Source organism: Ranitomeya variabilis, chromosome 2 (genome assembly GCF_051348905.1).
Source record: "Ranitomeya variabilis isolate aRanVar5 chromosome 2, aRanVar5.hap1, whole genome shotgun sequence".
NCBI classification, from domain to species: Eukaryota; Metazoa; Chordata; class Amphibia; order Anura; family Dendrobatidae; genus Ranitomeya; species Ranitomeya variabilis.
The window spans coordinates 387,486,022-387,507,996 of record NC_135233.1 but is presented as its reverse complement, the minus strand read 5'-3'; the positions used below and the strand labels follow the sequence as shown (position 1 = coordinate 387,507,996).

The 21,975-nt window shown below is 49.2% G+C and overlaps 1 protein-coding gene and 1 long non-coding RNA gene across 7 annotated transcripts in view; one reads left to right on the top strand and one right to left on the bottom strand.

Annotated features, from left to right (window-relative positions):
• The window catches only part of LOC143806239 (uncharacterized), a 36,225-nt gene extending 33,385 nt beyond the window's left edge, over positions 1-2,840 (top strand). Inside the window, exons 2-3 of the long non-coding RNA XR_013221415.1 lie at positions 1,813-1,957; positions 2,624-2,840. This is a non-coding gene — a long non-coding RNA (uncharacterized LOC143806239). The remainder of the gene's footprint in view (positions 1-1,812; positions 1,958-2,623) is intronic.
• Positions 1-21,975, bottom strand: part of GIPR (gastric inhibitory polypeptide receptor) — a 117,226-nt gene that overhangs the window by 18,767 nt on the left and 76,484 nt on the right. For 3 of the 6 annotated variants that reach the window (XM_077286397.1, XM_077286400.1, XM_077286401.1), the window contains exons 1-3: positions 17,672-17,759; positions 2,483-2,555; positions 1,844-1,940 (exon numbers count right to left, since the gene is read on the bottom strand). In XM_077286397.1, the coding sequence (XP_077142512.1) occupies positions 1,844-1,940; positions 2,483-2,555; positions 17,672-17,691 (190 nt within the window). In that variant the 5' untranslated portion in view covers positions 17,692-17,759. Of the gene's footprint in view, positions 1-1,843; positions 1,941-2,482; positions 2,556-8,016; positions 8,190-17,671; positions 17,760-21,975 lie in introns of those variants that run through there. The other 3 variants (XM_077286399.1, XM_077286402.1, XM_077286398.1) reach the window with 3 other exon arrangements.

Genomic DNA, 21,975 nt, shown 5'->3' with positions numbered 1-21,975 from the left:
ACGGACCGGGTCGGGCCACCGTGACATCCCCAGAACTGAGAGAGACAGACCCGGTACCGAGTACCCCATTGCCCTTACTCGTGGGGGTGCTCCATGTACAGTCCAGGCAGTGTGAGCCGGTGTGTACAGTCCAGGCAGTGTGAGCTGGTGTGTGCAGTCCAGGTAGTGTGAGCCGGTGTGTACAGTCCAGGCAGTGTGAGCCGGTGAGAACAGTCCAGGCAGTGTGAGCCGGTGTGTACAGTCCAGGCAGTGTGTGTCGGTGTGTACAGTCCAGGCAGTGTGTGTCGGTGTGTACAGTCCAGGCAGTGTGAGCCGTTGTGTGCAGTCCAGGTAGTGTGAACCGGTGTGTACAGTCCAGGCAGTATGAGCCAGTGTGTACAGTCTAGGCAGTGTGAGCGGGTGTGTACAGTCCAGGCAGTATGAGCCTTTGTGTACAGTCCAGGCAGTATGAGCCGGTGTGTACAGTCCAGGCATTGTGAGCTGGTGTGTATAGTCCAGGCAGTATGAGCCGGTGTGTACAGTCCAGGCAGTGTGAGCCGGTGTGTACAGTCCAGGCAGTATGAGCCAGTGTGTACAGTCCAGGCAGTGTGAGCCAGTGTGTACAGTCCAGGCAGTGTGAGCCGGTGTGTACAGTCCAGGCATTGTGAGCTGGTGTGTATAGTCCAGGCAGTATGAGCCGGTGTGCACAGTCCAGGCAGTGTGAGCCGGTGTGTACAGTCCAGGCAGTATGAGCCAGTGTGTACAGTCCAGGCAGTGTGAGCCAGTGTGTACAGTCCAGGCAGTGTGAGTCGGTGTGTACAGTCCAGGCAGTGTGAGCCGGTGTGTACAGTCCAGGCAGTTTGAGCCAGTGTGTACAGTCCATGCAGTGTGAGCCGGTGTGTACAGTCCAGGCAGTGTGAGCCAGTGTGTACAGTCCAGGCAGTGTGAGCCGGTGTGTACAGTCCAGGCAGTTTGAGCCAGTGTGTACAGTCCATGCAGTGTGAGCTGGTGTGTACAGTCCAGGCAGTATGAGCCGGTGTGTACAGTCCAGGCAGTGTGAGCTAGTGTGTACAGTCCAGGCAGTGTGAGCCAGTGTGTACAGTCCAGGCAGTGTGAGCCGGTGTGTACAGTCCAGGCAGTTTGAGCCAGTGTGTACAGTCCATGCAGTGTGAGCTGGTGTGTACAGTCCAGGCAGTATGAGCCGGTGTGTGCAGTCCAAGCAGTGTGAGCTGGTGTGTACAGTCCAGGCAGTATGAGCCGGTGTGCACAGTCCAGGCAGTGTGAGCCGGTGTGTACAGTCCAGGCAGTATGAGCCAGTGTGTACAGTCCAGGCAGTGTGAGCCGGTGGGTACAGTCCAGGCAGTTTGAGCCAGTGTGTACAGTCCATGCAGTGTGAGCTGGTGTGTACAGTCCAGGCAGTATGAGCCGGTGTGTGCAGTCCAGGCAGTGTGAGCTGGTGTGTACAGTCCAGGCAGTATGAGCCGGTGTGCACAGTCCAGGCAGTGTGAGCCGGTGTGTACAGTCCAGGCAGTATGAGCCAGTGTGTACAGTCCAGGCAGTGTGAGCCGGTGTGTACAGTCCAGGCAGTTTGAGCCAGTGTGTACAGTCCATGCAGTGTGATCTGGTGTGTACAGTCCAGGCAGTATGAACCGGTGTGTACAGTCCAGGCAGTGTGAGGCGGCATGTGCACATTCCAGATGGTCTGAGTGTGATTTAGTTCATTCATCTGCTGTGTGACTGATGGATCATCCTGCAGACATGTAACAGTTGTATGTGGTCATTAGGTTATTCTATGCATTAAAGAAATGCATCATTTTCCATCTCTGATTGCAGATTTGCTTCCTATCATAATTCTTTATCTCACCGGTCAGTGGAGGATCCATCCTCATCTTCCTCTCGCAGGCTTCCTGATATTCCTTCCAGGCCTGCACCGTCTCCTGCACAGTTATCGCTCTGCATGCCTGCACCACAACATAACGTAATGTCAAAAAAGAGCAGCGCGTCACCAACATTACATCACTGACATAACACAACATCATCCACATATCACACAGCTACCAACACAACCCCACTGACATAGCACAACATCATCCACATATCACACAGCTACCAACACAACCCCACTGACATAACACGTCATCATCCACATATCACACAGCTACCAACACAACCCCACTGACATAGCACAACATCATCCACATATTACACAGCTACCAACACAACCCCACAGACATAACACATCATCCACATATCACACAGCTACCAACACAACCCCACAGACATAGGACAACATCAATCATAACACGAAACTCACATAACAGCGCTGCCCACATATCACAACGTCACCAACATGAGACAAAATAACCCACAAAACATGTTACTCACAAAATATGTAACCCACATGGCAAGTCACCCACAGAGAACATCACCTACTGTATCACTGCATCGCCAACATCATACAATGTTCCCCATGAATTATTGCATCAGCCACATATTTTTTTACCTGTAGCCACAAGAGAATCAGCGCGGTCATCTGACTCCACATCCCTCCATTGCCGAACGGCATTAAAACGTTGCTGTGGATAAAAAACAAATGACAGTGAAGATGGTGATGATTCACTATTGGGATATTTCTCCTTTTCAGGACTCTAACACTTCCCAGGACAACTTCCTATTGAAGACTAGTGGAAAAGGTGGTCGACGTGTTGGGTGTCCCTTTAAAGAAATGACAGCAGACCATGAGAGCTGAACAGAGGAGTTTATTTTTTTCCATAGAACTGTTGTACAGTTTCTTCATTGCTAAGTGTCTCATTAAAATTGATGGTAGCATTTCACATTGGACGATTTGCATGGCAGTGGCCTTTCACAGATAATGGCACTATCCGCTTGGTGGTGATGATGCGTTCTCGGTGGTACTGGACGCTTGTTGGTTGGTTGCAGGTTACATCTGAACATTCTAGAATTCAGGTTCAACTGTAACAACTTTCATTCTGGAATTGTCAATGTTAAAGGAGTTTTCCAGCTATGTAAATAAGAAAGCTCAGAAAAGTGTAAAGTAGAGAAACAAAAAATACTCACCCTACTGATCCCTCGCTGTTTCCGTTCTGCTTCCTCCCAAGTCGCCCCCCGGTCTCTTTACCTCCTGCTTTGTCTGGTTGTAGTGGAGACGTGTTTGGTGTTGATCTGTTTGGTGTTGATCTTGTAAACTGTAGGAAAGACTTTTTCATATTTTTGGGAGAGGTGGATGACTCTGGGAAACAACCTATCTCACAGGCCCAGCAGACCCTTCCAGCGCCGTCTCCTACCACAGCTGAAAACCCATTCAGGCCACACCGCCGTAGCAACAGTCCGCGCGGATCTTTGCACACTGTCCCTTACAGCGGCTAAGACTATCTCATCCAACTACTCTGAGGATGTGACAGTTCTGCTCATTAGCTCACTGTCTGGTGATGTTCCCCAGGCCTTGCTAGACGAGACTATGATAGCACCTCTTGCCTAAGGGTCTCGTAAAGCATGCTACGCCACCCTGTCACACTGTGACTGTACATAAATAGGGAAAGGGACCCTGCACTCTCCATAGGGCTGGGACCCTAACTATCCCTGCTCACAAATGAATCTCTAAAGGTGAGGAGGTTTGGGCCACCAGCTTTACTTACTATTCTCCTGTTATACCCTAAGCTGTCCCCTCCTCCAGGAGGCCTTGGACTGAAATGCTAGTGTATAAAAAAATAACTACCAAAAAAAACAACTAACATACAAAACACTCACCAAAGGTAGAGAGGTATATAGAGAATGGTAGGAATGTACAAACCAAATGGGAATAGGAAAATGAGGAAAGCATACACCCCAAAACAGCATGCAACAATCTACAGCAGCAACGAAGATCTCCAACTCAACACAGTGGCTCCAAGGAGCTAGGAAGTAAAACTTTCACAGGCAATGAAGAGAAGGTCTGGCCAGATTTGATAGCAATAGGAAATGACCAGGTCAGGAACAGCTGTGAGATGGAGATTTAAGTTTCTAAACAGTATAGAAAGGGTTATTAACCTCTTCAGTGTCAAAAGAAACAAAGTCCATTTAATATGAAACACAAACACAAAGGCTAAATGGAAGATATGCAATTCACAACATGTAGTGATCTTCTGGGAGGACGTGACTCACTCATGACACACTCACTTCACAATCATTCTGACTTCTAATGACCAACTCCAGAGCCTGCTGGCACGATGGACAAGCTGCTCAGGCCTCACGCTCACCAACAATTTCATAATGGACTCCCAGATCTCCTGCAATGGACAAGGGTCTCACACAGTCTAATGAACTCCTTTCATTGGAGCCAATATTGCTTACTGCATTACATAGCTTTGGTGCCACGGCCAGCCCATGACTAAAGGTACCTTCACACTAAGCGACTTTACAACGATAACGATAGCGATCCGTGACGTTGCAGCATCCTGGATAGCGATATCGTTGTGTTTGACACGCAGCAGCGATCTGGATCCCGCTGTGAGATCGCTGGTCGTTGCTGAAAGTCCAGAACTTTATTTTGTCGCTGGATCTCCCGCTGACATCGCTGAATCAGTGTGTGTGACACCGATCCAGCGATGTCTTCACTGGTAACCAGGGTAAACATCAGGTTACTAAGCGCAGGACCGCGCTTAGTAACCCGATGTTTACCCTGGTTACCATTGTAAAAGTAAAAAAAAAAAACACATACTCACATTCCGGTGCCTAGCGTCCGCTTCCCTGCACTCCTCCTGCATCCTGTGTAAGTGCCGGCCGTAAAGCAGAGCGGTGATGTCATCGCTCTGCTCTGTGGGAGATGCCGGAGATGTTCGGCGCTGACACAGGATGCAGGAGGAGTGCAGGGAAGTGGACGCCGGGCACCGGAATGTGAGTATGTAGTGTTTTTTTTTTTTACTTTTACAATGGTAACCAGGGTAAACATCGGGTTACTAAGCGCGGCCTGCGCTTAGTAACCCGATGTTTACCCTGGTTACCAGGGGACTTCGGCATCGTTGGTCGCTGGAGAGCCGTCTGTGTGACAGCTCTCCAGCGACCACACAGCGACTAAACAGCGACGCTGCAGCGATCGGCATCGTTGTCTGTATCGCTGCAGCGTCGCTTAGTGTGAAGGTACCTTAAGGTACACAAGATGCTCAGACAATGGAGGGCACAACACCTCAGAGGACATCATAGATAGGACATCTACAAGGCAGCGACATCACAAAACCAACCAAGGCTCACACGGTTCATGAGCTCGTCTCACACACTGCAGTCCATTCTCCTGAAACGTGTTGTCCTTCTGCACCATAGTCTCTCACCTCCACAGGTGAATACACGGACTGGAAACAACTACAACCATTTCATCAGTAGTATGTCCCTATCGTGCTGCGGCATTTTGTCCAGATCCTTCTGAGATTCCCCCATCCTCAGACATACTCCTTGGGAACTGCTCCATTTCTCCAGCGTAGTTTTATGTCTTTCCTCAGTAACAGGGTTCTCTGCCTCCTTCAGACACACATTCACTCACTTCCTGCTACCAGCTTTTATATATACTGTGAACTCTTCAAAAGACCACTGCTATCAGAAAACCAGCCACAGTCCAGATTTCCAGTGATATATTTTCAGTTCCACCACATATGACAGACTGTTCATCGTTGAGAAGACCACCACTCTAGAAGACAGCTTTTCAGTGTAATTTAGGACAGTCTTCTCAAAGATGAGTCACTGTAAATCCTTCTATATTCCAGTGTGACATCTAGTGGTGATGGCTGATATTACAGTACTAATCACAACTGCCTGATGAAGGAAAATCTGCGCTCTGAATAATTACAAGTATAATTTTTCTGGTTAGACAATAAAGGTATCACTCCTAGAAAACATTTTTCTTTTTTGGGCATAAAAGTATTTGCATCGATTTTTCTGGCTAACAGGGTACCACAATATCATTTTTATTGTACAAAGTATTAATCACAGAGAACTGTAAGAGGCACAACAGACAGATTTTAAGCCTTTAACCATTTAACTCCCTTTCTATAAGGCTCTGTCATGCTGCTGCAATGCAGGTAGGTGCAGGCTTCACTAGATGGCAGTAGAGAGGAAGCAGGACTGCACCTAAGCAGAGCTGACCTGCAGTGGAGCAGTGAGGCTACCACAGGTGGCAGCAGAATAGTCAAACAAGCCAGGTCAAATCCTAGACTGTAGCACAGTACCAAGGGAATAAGCAAACTCGCGGTCAGAGACAAGCCAGGGGGTCCGTAATGGTCAGGAGTGGATAAGCCAAAAGACAAAGGACAGAAACAGGTCAGGATACAAGCCAAGTCAAAACCAGGAAGTCTGCACACTAAAGGGAAACACTGAGTCAAGAAGGGAACAGGGGAAAACAGAGACACGGGTTCATTCAGCAAACGCAGCAAGACCAATCAGAGTCAGCTACAGCAGCACTAGGCAAAAACTATAACTGACATCGCCTGCAGGAAGCAGCAGCGATAAATAGCCAACCTGAACCCAGACAAAGGCTGAGAAAGGTTAACTCTTGACATGACCAGACCGGGAAAAAGGGACTCAAAACCCGGTCTGGATCATGATAGTACCCTCCTCTCAAGGGGGGCCACCGGACCCCCAGGTTTCCCAGGATACCGTGCATGAAACGCCCAAACCAATCGATCAGCATGAACTGATTGCGCTGGGACCAAGGATCGATCCTCAGGACTGTAACCCTTCCAATGGACCAAATACTGCAGCGAACTGTGGACCATGAGCGAATCCACAATCCGTTCCACCTCATACTCCATCTGCTCATCCACAGAAACTGGAGGCGGAGGGGATGGAGACCCATCAGAGCAAGGTACAAATGGCTTCAGGAGAGATTTATGGAACATATTGGGGATCCGAAGCGACGGAGCTAGACGTAAGCGAAAGGCAACTGGATTGAAAACCTCAATGACCTCATAAGGACCTATAAACCTGGGACCTAGCTTAGCGGAAGGAACTTTCAGCCGAATGTTCTTGATGGACAACCATACTTTATCTCCCACCAGGAATATGGGTCCTGTAGTTCGTCGCTTATCCGCAAACTGTTATGTTTGCCTTGAGCTTCCCAATGTTCCTCTGAACCTCGCCCCATACCTCCCTCAGCTGCTGAATGCCCGAATCAGCCCCAGGACACCCCGAGGCCATCCTGAAAAACTCACCAATATGGGGATGAAAGACATAATTACAAAAGAACTGAGAGGTGCCCGTGGACTGATTAATACGATTATTAAAGGCAAACTCAGCCACTGGTAACAAAGAACACTATTCATCCTGCTGGGACATGGCAAGACACCGCAAAATTTGTTCAAGAGACTGATTAGTCCTCTCCATCTGACCATTAGTTTCGGGATGATAGGCCAAGGAGAAGGCCAGAGTAATACCTAACCTTTTACAAAAAGCCCTCCAGAATTTGGACACAAATTGTACCCCCCTATCTGAAACCACATTCAAAGGCACACCATGCAATCGCACCACGTACTCAACAAACAACCTAGAAAGTGCTTCAGCATTAGGCAGTCCTGCCAAAGGTACAAAATGCGCCTGTTTACTGAATCTATCCCCCACCACCCAGACCACAAGTTTTGCCATTGGAAGGAGGGAGATCAGTGATAAAGTCCATGAACAAATGAGTCCAAGGTCTATCCGTAATTGGCAATGGCACCAATTCCCTGGCCGGCCGGTTAGAGCTTTTAGCACAGGCACAAGTATCACAGGAAGACACAAACACAGTGACATCAGAAGCCATAGAGGACCACCAAAACAGCCTAGCAATAGCTCTATGAGTGGCCGAGATTCCATGATGCCCACTAAGAGCAGAATCGTGGAACTCCTGGAGCACCGGTACTGGACCGGAACAAAGAGCTTGCAATTCTCCTTGAACACACAGAACTTCTCCTTTTACCCGGAGAAGGTATCTGAGAGCCTGACTGTAGGTTCAGGAGAGTGCAATGAGACATCAACAGTGTCAGAGTGGGAACAAGATATCTACAAAGATCTTACCATGTCAGAAAGCTCTCTTTGCAGGTGGTTATGAGATGTTGCCAATGCCCTATGTTCCACAGACAGATCCTGCATCATTTGTGTCAAACTAGCCATTTGATCTGCCAAGGTACGGAGCGGATCCATAAAAAGCAGTGTAGAGAAAAAAAACCTGCCTGTTTCTGGTCAGTTATAATGTCATGCTGCTGCAATGCAGGTAGGTGCAGGCTTCACTAGATGGCAGTAGAGAGGAAGCAGGACTGCACCTATACAGAGCTGGTCTGCAGTGCAGCAGTGAGGCTACCTCAGGTGGCAGCAGAATAGTCAAACAAGCTGGGTCAAATCCTAGACTGCAGTACAGTACCAAAGGAATAAGCAAACTCGCGGTCAGAGACAAGCCAAGGGGTCCGTAACAGTCAGCAGAAGATAAGCCAAAAGACAAAGGACAGAAACAAGTCAGGATACATGCCAAGTCAAAACCAGGAAGTCTGCACACTAAAGGGAAACACTGAGTCAAGAAGGGAACAGGGGAAAACAGAGACACAGGTTCAGACAGCAAACGCAGCAGGACCAATCAGAGCAATCAGGCTCAACTACAGCAACACTAGGCAAAAACTATAACTGACATGGCCTGCAGGAAGCAGCGGCGATAAATAGCCAACCTGAACCCAGACAAAGGCTGAGAAAAGTTAACTCTTGACATGATCAGACTGGGAAAACAGGATTCAAAACCCAGTCTGGATCATGACAGGCTCATGCCAAAGCAGAGTAGTAGTAACACCGGTCTGAGTCAGTGATGTAAAATGAAGTGGAGTTCAGAGAATCTCAAACAATGCAGATAGCTGCTTACACATGTAGGTGTGCGCAGAACTAGTGGATGCTGTGTAGTAGGTGTTGTATGCAGGTTTACCAGATGTTGGTGGAAAAGCTGCATTACATGTGGCTTTAGTTGTGTTCAGGTCTAGTAAATGTAGTACGCTGATCTATAGTCATGGCCAAAAGTTTTGAGAATGACAAATGCAACATTTCTTTCTCAAATTTTGCCTCTTCAATGTTTTTTGCTCTTATATATGTCTATATGGTTACTGAAGCAAAATTATAAGCATTCCACACATTTTCACACTTTTATTGATAAATCCATTAAGTTTCTGTGGCGCCTAAATATTCCCAGCGCTGACCTTTATTCTCAAGAGTTCTGCCCTTCGCTCGGGCTGCTGAATAGGTTCTCAATAGGAAGAGCTCTGGAGCGTTTTCTGTACCCAAAATGTCAATGTTTTGCTCACCAATCCACTTAGTTATCACATTTGCCTTGTAACCTGGTCTCCAGCATGCTGGAAAAAGATTAATCTCCACATTGTCCAAGATGATGGGAGAAGTTGTTCTTAGTGGAGGTTTAGATACCATTCTTTATTAATGGACATGTTCTTAAGAAAAATTGTGAGTGAGCCCCTCCATGGATGAGAAGCTCATGCACATTGTGAGTTTGTGAGTGACCCCTCCATGGACGAGAAGCCCCCGCACATTGTGAGTGACCCCTCCATGGATGAGAAGCCAGCGTACATTGTGAGTGATCTCCTCCATGGATGAGAAGCCCCCGCACATTGTGATTGACCCCTCCATGGATGAGAAGCCAGCGTACATTGTGAGTGATCTCCTCCATGGATGAGAAGCCCCCGCACATTGTGTGATCTCCTCCATGGATGAGAAGCCCCCGCATATTGTGAGTGATCCCCTCCATGGATGAGAAGCCCCCACACATTGTGAGTGACCCCTCCATGGATGAGAAGCCCCCGCACATTGTGAATGACCCCCTCCATGGATGAGAAGCCCCCGCACATTGTGTGATCTCCTCCATGGATGAGAAGCCCCCGCATATTGTGAGTGATCCCCTCCATGGAAGAGAAGCCCCCACACATTGTGAGTGACCCCCTCCATGAATGAGAAGCCCCCACACATTGTGAGTGACCCCCTCCATGAATGAGAAGCCCCCACACATTGTGAGTGACCCCCTCCATGAATGAGAAGCCTCCACACATTGTGAGTGACCCCTCCATGAATGAGAAGCCCCCACACATTGAGTGACCCCTTCCATGAATGAGAAGCCCCCACACATTGTGAGTGACCCCCTCCATGAATGAGAAGCCTCCACACATTGTGAGTGACCCCTCCATGAATGAGAAGCCCCCACACATTGTGAGTGACCCCCTCCATGAATGAGAAGACCCCACACATTGTGAGTGACCCCTTCCATGAATGAGAAGCCCCCACACATTGTGAGTGACCCCCTCCATGAATGAGAAGCCTCCACACATTGTGAGTGACCCCTCCATGAATGAGAAGCCCCCACACATTGTGAGTGACCCCCTCCATGAATGAGAAGACCCCACACATTGTGAGTGACCCCTTCCATGAATGAGAAGCCCCCACACATTGTGAGTGACCCCCTCCATGGATGAGAAGCCCCCGCACATTGTGAGTGATCCACTCCATAAATGAGAAGCCTCCACACATTGTGAGTGACCCCTTCCATGGATGAGAAGCCCCCACACATTGTGAGTGACCCCTTCCATGAATGAGAAGCCCCCACACATTGTGAGTGACCCCCTCCATGAATGAGAAGCCTCCACACATTGTGAGTGACCCATCCATGAATGAGAAGCCCCCACACATTGTGAGTGACCCCCTCCATGAATGAGAAGACCCCACACATTGTGAGTGACCCCTTCCATGAATGAGAAGCCCCCACACATTGTGAGTGACCCCCTCCATGGATGAGAAGCCCCCACACATTGTGAGTGACCCCCTCCATGGATGAGAAGCCCCCACACATTGTGAGTGACCCCCTCCATGGATGAGAAGCCTCCACACATTGTGAGTGACCCCCTCCACGGATGAGAAGCCCCCACACATTGTGAGTGACCCCCTCCATGGATGAGAAGCCCCCACACATTGCGAGTGACCACTTCCATGAATGATAAGCCCCCACAAATTGTGAGTGACCCCCTCTATGGATGAGAAGCCTCCACACATTGTGAGTGACCCCCTCCATGGATGAGAAGCCTCCACAAATTGTGAGTGACCCCTTCCATGAATGAGAAGCCCCCACACATTGTGAGTGACCCCCTCCATGGATGAGAAGCCCCCACACATTGTGAGTGACCCCTTCCATGAATGAGAAGCCCCCACACATTGTGAGTGACCCCCTCCATGAATGAGAAGCCTCCACACATTGTGAGTGACGCCCTCTATGGATGAGAAGCCCCCACACATTGTGAGTGACCCCTTCCATGAATGAGAAGCCCCCACAAACTGTGAGTGACCCCCTCTATGGATGAGAAGCCTCCACACATTGTGAGTGACCCCCTCCATGGATGAGAAGCCCCCACACATTGTGAGTGACCCCTTCCATGAATGAGAAGCCCCCACACATTGTGAGTGACCCCCTCTATGAATGAGAAGCCCCCACACATTGTGAGTGACCCCCTCCATGGATGAGAAGCCCCCACACATTGTGAGTGACCCCTTCCATGAATGAGAAGCCCCCACACATTTTGAGTGACCCCTTCCATGAATGAGAAGCCCCCACACATTGTGAGTGACCCCTTCCATGAATGAGAAGCCCCCACACATTGTGAGTGACCCCTTCCATGAATGAGAAGCCCCCACACATTGTGAGTGACCCCCTCTATGGATGAGAAGCCTCCACACATTGTGAGTGACCCCTTCCATGAATGATAAGCCCCCACAAATTGTGAGTGACCCCCTCTATGGATGAGAAGCCTCCACACACTGTGAGTGACCCCCTCCATGGATGAGAAGCCTCCACACATTGTGAGTGACCCCTTCCATGAATGAGAAGCCCCCACACATTGTGAGTGACCCCCTCCATGGATGAGAAGCCCCCACACATTGTGAGTGACCCCTTCCATGAATGAGAAGCCCCCACACATTGTGAGTGACCCCTTCCATGAATGAGAAGCCCCCACACATTGTGAGTGACCCCTTCCATGAATGAGAAGCCCCCACACATTGTAAGTGACCCCCTCTATGGATGAGAAGCCTCCACACATTGTGAGTGACCCCTTCCATGAATGATAAGCCCCTACAAATAGTGAGTGACCCCCTCTATGGATGAGAAGCCTTCACACATTGTGAGTGACCCCCTCCATGGATGAGAAGCCTCCACACATTGTGAGTGACCCCTTCCATGAATGAGAAGCCCCCACACATTGTGAGTGACCCCCTCCATGGATGAGAAGCCCCCACACATTGTGAGTGACCCCTTCCATGAATGAGAAGCCCCCACACATTGTGAGTGACCCCCTCCATGAATGAGAAGCCTCCACACATTGTGAGTGACCCCCTCTATGGATGAGAAGCCCCCACACATTGTGAGTGACCCCCTCTATGAATGAGAAGCCCCCACACATTGTGAATGACCCCTTCCATGAATGAAAAGCCCCCACACATTGTGAGTGACCCCTTCCATGAATGAGAAGCCCCCACACATTGTGAGTGACCCCTTCCATGAATGAGAAGCCCCCACACATTGTGAGTGACCCCCTCTATGGATGAGAAGCCTCCACACATTGTGAGTGACCCCTTCCATGAATGATAAGCCCCCACAAATTGTGAGTGACCCCCTCTATGGATGAGAAGCCTCCACACATTGTGAGTGACCCCCTCCATGGATGAGAAGCCTCCACACATTGTGAGTGACCCCTTCCATGAATGAGAAGCCCCCACACATTGTGAGTGACCCCCTCCATGGATGAGAAGCCCCCACACATTGTGAGTGACCCCTTCCATGAATGAGAAGCCCCCACACATTGTGAGTGACCCCTTCCATGAATGAGAAGCCCCCACACATTGTGAGTGACCCCTTCCATGAATGAGAAGCCCCCACACATTGTAAGTGACCCCCTCTCTGGATGAGAAGCCTCCACACATTGTGAGTGACCCCTTCCATGAATGATAAGCCCCTACAAATAGTGAGTGACCCCCTCTATGGATGAGAAGCCTTCACACATTGTGAGTGACCCCCTCCATGGATGAGAAGCCTCCACACATTGTGAGTGACCCCTTCCATGGATGAGAAGCCCCCACACATTGTGAGTGACCCCCTCCATGGATGAGAAGCCCCCACACATTGTGAGTGACCCCTTCCATGAATGAGAAGCCCCCACACATTGTGAGTGACCCCCTCCATGAATGAGAAGCCTCCACACATTGTGAGTGACCCCCTCTATGGATGAGAAGCCCCCACACATTGTGTGTGACCCCCTCTATGAATGAGAAGCCCCCACACATTGTGAATGACCCCTTCCATGAATGAGAAGCCCCCACACATTGTGAGTTACCCCTTCCATGAATGAGAAGCCCCCACACATTGTGAGTGACCCCCTCGATGAATGAGAAGCCTCCACACATTGTGAGTGACCCCCTCTATGGATGAGAAGCCCCCACACATTGTGAGTGACCCCTTCCATGAATGAGAAGCCCCCACAAATTGTGAGTGACCCCCTCTATGGATGAGAAGCCTCCACACATTGTGAGTGACCCCCTCCATGGATGAGAAGCCCCCACACATTGTGAGTGACCCCTTCCATGAATGAGAAGCCCCCACACATTGTGAGTGACCCCCTCCATGAATGAGAAGCCCCCACACATTGTGAGTGACCCCCTCCATGGACGAGAAGCCCCCACACATTGTGAGTGACCCCCTCCATGAATGAGAAGCCCCCACACATTGTGAGTGACCCCCTCCATGGATGAGAAGCCTCCACACATTGTGAGTGACCCCTTCCATGAATGAGAAGCCCCCACACATTGTGAGTGACCCCCTCTATGGATGAGAAGCGTCCACACATTGTGAGTGACCCCCTCCATGGATGAGAAGCCCCCACACATTGTGAGTGACCCCCTCCATGGATGAGAAGCCCCCACACATTGTGAGTGACCCCTTCCATGAATGAGAAGCCCCCACACATTGTGAGTGACCCCCTCCATGGATGAGAAGCCCCCACACATTGTGAGTGACCCCCTCCATGGATGAGAAGCCTCCACACATTGTGAGTGACCCCCTCCACAGATGAGAAGCCCCCACACATTGTGAGTGACCCCCTCCATGGATGAGAAGCCCCCACAAATTGTGAGTGACCCCCTCTATGGATGAGAAGCCTCCACACATTGTGAGTGACCCCTTCCATGAATGAGAAGCCCCCACACATTGTGAGTGACCCCCTCCACGGATGAAAAGCCCCCACACATTGTGAGTGACCCCCTCCATGGATGAGAAGCCCCCACACATTGTGAGTGACCCCCTCCATGAGTGAGAAGCCCCCACACATTGTGAGTGACCGCCTCCATGAATGAGAAGCCTCCACACATTGTGAGTGACCCCCTCCTTGAAGGAGAAGACCCCACACATTGTGAGTGACCCCCACCATGGATGAGAAGACCCCACACATTGTGAGTGACCCCCTCCATGGATGAGAAGCCCCCACAAATTGTGAGTGACCCCCTCTATGGATGAGAAGCCTCCACACATTGTGAGTGACCCCTTCCATGAATGAGAAGCCCCCACACATTGTGAGTGACTCCCTCCACGGATGAGAAGCCCCCACACATTGTGAGTGACCCCCTCCATGGATGAGAAGCCCCCACACATTGTGAGTGACCCCCTCCATGAGTGAGAAGCCCCCACACATTGTGAGTGACCCCCTCCATGAATGAGAAGCCTCCACTCATTGTGAGTGACCCCCTCCTTGAATGAGAAGACCCCACACATTGTGAGTGACCCCCACCATGAATGAGAAGCCTCCACACATTGTGAGTGACCCCCTCCATGGATGAGAAGCCCCCACACATTGTGAGTGACCCCTTCCATGAATGAGAAGCCCCCACACATTGTGAGTGACCCCCTCCATGGATGAGAAGCCCCCACACATTGTGAGTGACCCCCTCCATGGATGAGAAGCCTCCACACATTGTGAGTGACCCCCTCCACGGGTGAGAAGCCCCCACACATTGTGAGTGACCCCCTCCATGGATGAGAAGCCCCCACAAATTGTGAGTGACCCCCTCTATGGATGAGAAGCCTCCACACATTGTGAGTGACCCCTTCCATGAATGAGAAGCCCCCACACATTGTGAGTGACCCCCTCCACGGATGAGAAGCCCCCACACATTGTGAGTGACCCCCTCCATGGATGAGAAGCCCCTACACATTGTGAGTGACCCCCTCCATGAGTGAGAAGCCCCCACACATTGTGAGTGACCCCCTCCATGAATGAGAAGCCTCCACACATTGTGAGTGACCCCCTCCTTGAATGAGAAGACCCCATACATTGTGAGTGACCCCCACCATGGATGAGAAGACCCCACACATTGTGAGTGACCCCCTCCATGGATTAGAAGCCCCCACAAATTGTGAGTGACCCCCTCTATGGATGAGAAGCCTCCACACATTGTGAGTGACCCCTTCCATGAATGAGAAGCCCCCACACATTGTGAGTGACCCCCTCCACGGATGAGAAGCCCCCACACATTGTGAGTGACCCCCTCCATGGATGAGAAGCCCCCACACATTGTGAGTGACCCCCTCCATGAGTGAGAAGCCCCCACACATTGTGAGTGACCCCCTCCATGAATGAGAAGCCTCCACACAATGTGAGTGACCCCCTCCTTGAATGAGAAGACCCCACACATTGTGAGTGACCCCCACCATGGATGAGAAGACCCCACACATTGTGAGTGACCCCCTCCATGGATGAGAAGCCTCCACACATTGTGAGTGTCGCCCTCCATGAATGAGAAGCCCCCACACATTGTGATTGACCCCTTCCATGAATGAGAAGCCCCCACACATTGTGAGTGACCCCTTCCATGAATGAGAAGCCCCCACACATTGTGAGTGACCCCTTCCATGAATGAGAAGCCCCCACATATTGTGAGTGACCCCCTCTATGGATGAGAAGCCTCCACACATTGTGAGTGACCCCCTCCACGGATGAGAAGCCCCCACACATTGTGAGTGACCCCCTCTATGGATGAGAAGCCTCCACACATTATGAGTGACCCCTTCCATGAATGAGAAGCCCCCACACATTGTGAGTGACCCCTTCCATGAATGAGAAGCCTCCACACATTGTGAGTGACCCCTTCCATGAGAGAAGACCCCACACATTGTGAGTGACCCCTTCCATGAATGAGAAGCCCCCACACATTGTGAGTGACCCCCTCCACGGATGAGAAGCCCCCACACATTGTGAGTGACCCCCTCCATGGATGAGAAGCCCTCACACATTGTGAGTGACCCCCTCCATGAATGAGAAGCCCCCACACATTGTGAGTGACCCCCTCCATGAATGAGAAGCCTCCACACATTGTGAGTGACCCCCTCTATGGATGAGAAGCCTCCACACATTATGAGTGACCCCTTCCATGAATGAGAAGCCCCCACACATTGTGAGTGACCCCTTCCATGAATGAGAAGCCTCCACACATTGTGAGTGACCCCTTCCATGAGAGAAGACCCCACACATTGTGAGTGACCCCTTCCATGAATGAGAAGCCCCCACAAATTGTGAGTGACCCCCTCCATGGATGAGAAGCCTCCACACATTGTGAGTGTCGCCCTCCATGAATGAGAAGCCCCCACACATTGTGAGTGACCCCTTCCATGAATGAGAAGCCCCCACACATTGTGAGTGACCCCTTCCATGAATGAGAAGCCCCCACACATTGTGAGTGACCCCCTCCATGGATGAGAAGCCCCCACACATTGTGAGTGACCCCTTCCATGAATGAGAAGCCCCCACACATTGTGAGTGAACCCCTCCATGGATGAGAAGCCCCCACACAAATGTTCGCAGTTGTCGGTATGTTCTGTACAGGAACTGATGCAAATACTCAAAAAAAGAAAAACAGTGAAATTCCAGGTTGTGAGGTAGCAAAACACAAAAAAAATGCCAAAGGGGTGGGTCAGGGGAAGAGGAATGTGGAATTGAGCGGCTGATAGTCGCAACAGATAATATTGAAAAAAGTGACTGGATTAAATATCAGCGACTTTATTCGTTCTCATCGGTGTGTAATAATATGTAACAATGCGCTGCTATCGATATGCAGGATTCTTTTGATTCTTTTCGCCTTTGCTCATCCACCGTTGGATTATTTTGTGGCTTTATAGCAACGTTCGGCTCTTCTGGGAGAAATCTCACTATTTACCCGATATATCCTCTGTTCTGTGATACATGTATTATTTGTGTTTTTTTCCCCATTTTTGTTTTACTATTTTTTCTTATTTATTGTTGTTGCGTAAAGTGCGATATTTGTATTAGTATCAGGTGCTCCCAGATAAGGACAGATGGATACAAAATGTTGGTTATACGAGGGACACTAAATATATATGAAGACCAATTTATGTATGTATAAAGTGTATTTTATGTATACATACTGTATGTGTGAGGGCAGTATATGTATGGAGTGTATATGTACATATGAGACATATATACTGTATATACAGTATATATAGTGGAGATCACATATGAATGAGCACAGTATAGCTGTGTGATTCGGTATAGGCACACATGGGGTGCAATGTTGAGATGTAACGGGTGCAATGTATGTGTTATAGGTGCAGGATATGGCAGATGAATATATATAAAGTACGTACCTGACCCTTGCAGACATCATTAGGAGCAGTCACTTCTGGTCTCCGCACAGTGATCTCTGCTGCTGCTCTCTGTGACTGAGGGATCCCCAGAGCCGAGAGGGAGGAGAGATGGGGGGGGGGGGGGCATATATATACTGGGGGTGGATATATATGCATGGGTATACATACTGCCTGGAGAAAAAGGCAAGCCGCCACTATTCTCATCATGGAAATTATTTGGAATTATCTCCAAGTAACATCTACAACTATCAAATCTACAGTGTCCTGGTGTATCTAAGCCTCTCATATGTGATACTTTCCTGGTGCATCTAAGCCTCTCACATGTGATGATGTCCTGGTGTATCTAAGCCTCTCATATGTGATGATGTCCTGGTGTATCTAAGCCTCTAATGTGTGATACTGTGCTGGTGTATCTAAGCCTCTCATGTGTGATACTGCTCTGGTGTATCTAAGCCTCTCATGTGTGATACTGTGCTGGTGTATCTAAGCCTCTCATGAGTGATAGTGTCCTGGTGTATCTAAGCCTCTCATAAGTGATACTGTGCTGGTGTATCTAAGCCTCTCATAAATGATACTGTGCCGTTGTATCTAAGCCTCTCATGTGTGATACTGTGCTGGTGTATCTAAGCCTCTCATGTGTGATACTGTGCTGGTGTGTCTAAGCCTCTCATGAGTGACAGTGTCCTGGTGTATCTAAGTCTCTCATAAGTGATACTGTGTTGGTGTATCTAAGCCTCTCATAAATGATGCTGTCCTGGTCTATCTCATATGTGATACTTTCCTGGTGTATCTAAACCTCTCGTATGTGATACTGTTCTGGTGTATCTAAGCCTCTCATATGTGGATACTGTCCTGGTGTATCTAAGCCTCTCATATGTGATTCTGTCCTGGTGTATCTAAGCCTCTCCTGTGTGATACTGTGCTGGTGTGTCAGAGATACAAGCACCACTACTTCCCCCATAATGACGGACACTGGACACAGAGTGGTTGGCAGGACTTATATCCCTCGGTGTGGGGTCTGGGCGTCTCTCGGGGAGATGTTGTCATATTATTGATCAGACAATCAATAGGCTGCGAGGAGACAATAGTCAGACACGGTCCCGCCAAGCACCGGCTGCCTCCATGTACAGCTCATCAGCCCCCGCCTCCATCATCACCTGGAGAGTCTCTAATTCCAAACACTTCTCGCAAATTCATCATCTCTCTGCTGACTATAAAACTCTCCACTCCACAAAATGTAACAGTGCGAGCCCCCCACTACATCATATGTAACAGTGAGAGCCCCCCACTACATCAAATGTAACAGTGAGAGCCCCCCACTACATCATATGTAACAGTGAGAGCCCCCCACTACATCATATGCAACAGTGAGAGCCCCCCACTACATCATATGTAACAGTGAGAGCCCCCCACTACATCATATGTAACAGTGAGAGCCCCCCACTACATCATATGTAACAGTGAGAGCCCAGCAATACATGAAATGTAACAGTGAGAGCCCCCCACTACATCATATGCAACAGTGAGAGCCCCCCACTACATCATATGTAACAGTGAGAGCCCCCCACTACATCATATGTAACAGTGAGAGCCCCCCACTACATCATATGTAACAGTGAGAGCCCAGCAATACATGAAATGTAACAGTGAGAGCCCCCCACTACATCAAATGTAACAGTGAGAGCCCCCCACTACATCATATGTAACAGTGAGAGCCCAGCAATACATGAAATGTAACAGTGAGAGCCCCCCACTACATCATATGTAACAGTGAGAGCCCCCCACTACATCATATGTAACAGTGAGAGCCCCCCACTACATCAAATGTAACAGCTAGAGCCCCCCACTACATATGTAACAGTGAGAGCCCCCCACTACATCATATGCAGCAGTGAGAGCCCCCCACTACATCATATGTAACAGTGAGAGCCCCCCACTACATCATATGTAACAGTGAGAGCCCCCCACTACATCAAATGTAACAGTGAGAGCCCCCCACTACATCATATGTAACAGTGAGAGCCCAGCAATACATGAAATGTAACAGTGAGAGCCCCCCACTACATCATATGTAACAGTGAGAGCCCCCCACTACATCAACTGTAACAGTGAGAGCCCCCACTACATCAAATGTAACAGTGAGAGCCCCCACTAAATCATATGTAACAAGTGAGAGCCCCCACTACATCAAATGTAACAGTGAGAGCCCAGCAATACATGAAATGTAACAGTGAGAGCCCCCCACTACATCATATGTAACAGTGAGAGCCCCCCACTACATCATATGTAACAGTGAGAGCCCCCCACTACATCATATGTAACAGTGAGAGCCCCCCACTACATCAACTATAACAGTGAGAGCCCCCCACTACATCAAATATAACAGTGAGAGCCCCCACTACATCATATGTAACAGCGAGAGCCCCCCACTTCATCAATTGTAACAGTGAGAGCCCCACTACATCAAATGTAACAGTGAGAGCCCCCACTACATATGTAATAGTGCGAGCCCCCCACTACATCATATGTAACAGTGAGAGCCCCCCACTACATCAACTATAACAGTGAGAGCCCCCCACTACATCAAATGTAACAGTGAGAGCCCCCCACTACATCAAATGTAACAGTGATAGCTCCACTACATCAAATGTAACAGTGAGAGCCCCCACTACATCAAATGTAACAGTGAGAGCCCCCCCACTACATCATATGTAACAGTGAGAGCCCCCACTACATCAAATGTAACAGTGAGAGCCCCCCACTACATCAAAAGTAACAGTGAGAGCCCCCACTACATCAAATGTAACAGTGAGAGCCCCCACTACATCAAAAGTAACAGTGAGAGCCCCCACTACATCAAATGTAACAGTGAAAGCCCCCAACTACATCATATGTAACAGTGAGAGCCCCCACTACATCAAATGTAACAGTGAGAGCCCCCACTACATCAAATGTAACAGTGAGAGCCCCCCACATTACATCTTTGTATGGTCACATAGGGGGACATTACTTCTGTATACGTTGGGGATACTGGGACTGTGCAGGGCACAATGGGGCTCTATGGAGTTTGTGAAGCAGTGGGAGAACAAGTGCACAGTGGGGGACACAGACAAAGAGACCCCTTTGCAGAGACCACACAGACCATATTTAGGCTGGAGAGCCTGCGTGCTGGACATAGCACAGTCTGTGTGCCCACAGACCTGAGAGAGCGGAGCTCTACTATGGACATTGAGGAACAATCTGTCTGACGTAAGACTGTTTACCTGTTGTTCCTGTTGCAATGTGGTTTATGGAGCAATAAACCTGTGAACTTTTAAGGAAACGTGTCTCCTGAGTGTCACCCGTCGCACCTGAGCGAGTACAACCCCTACAATATCCTATCCCCCCATACTTGTATCTGTCCTATCTCCCATACTTGTATCTGTCCTATCCCCCATACTTGTATCTATCCTATCTCCCCATACTTGTATCTGTCCTATCTCCCATACTTGTATCTGTCCTATCTCCCATACTTGTATCTGTCCTATCCCCCATACTTGTATCTGTCCTATCCCCCATACTTGTATCTATCCTATCTCCCCATACTTGTATCAGTCCTATCCCCCAATACTTGTATCTATCGTATCCCCCCATTCTTGTATCTGTCCTATCCCCCATACTTGTATCTGTCCTATCTCCCATACTTGTATCTGTCCTATCTCCCATACTTGTATCTGTCCTATCCCCCATACTTGTATCTGTCCTATCTCCCATACTTGTATCTGTCCTATCTCCCATACTTGTATCTGTCCTATCCCCCATACTTGTATCTGTCCTATCTCCCATACTTGTATCTGTCCTATCCCCCATACTTGTATCTGTCCTATCTCCCATACTTGTATCTGTCCTATCTCCCATACTTGTATCTGTCCTATCCCCCATACTTGTATCTGTCCTATCTCCCATACTTGTATCTGTCCTATCTCCCATACTTGTATCTGTCCTATCCCCCATACTTGTATCTGTCCTATCTCCCATACTTGTATCTGTCCTATCCCCCATACTTGTATCTATCCTATCTCCCCATACTTGTATCTGTCCTATCTCCCATACTTGTATCTGTCCTATCCCCCATACTTGTATCTGTCCTATCTCCCATACTTGTATCTGTCCTATCTCCCATACTTGTATCTGTCCTATCCCCCATACTTGTATCTATCCTATCTCCCCATACTTGTATCAGTCCTATCCCCCAATACTTGTATCTATCGTATCCCCCCATTCTTGTATCTATCGGCTCCCCCCATACTTGTATCTATCCTATC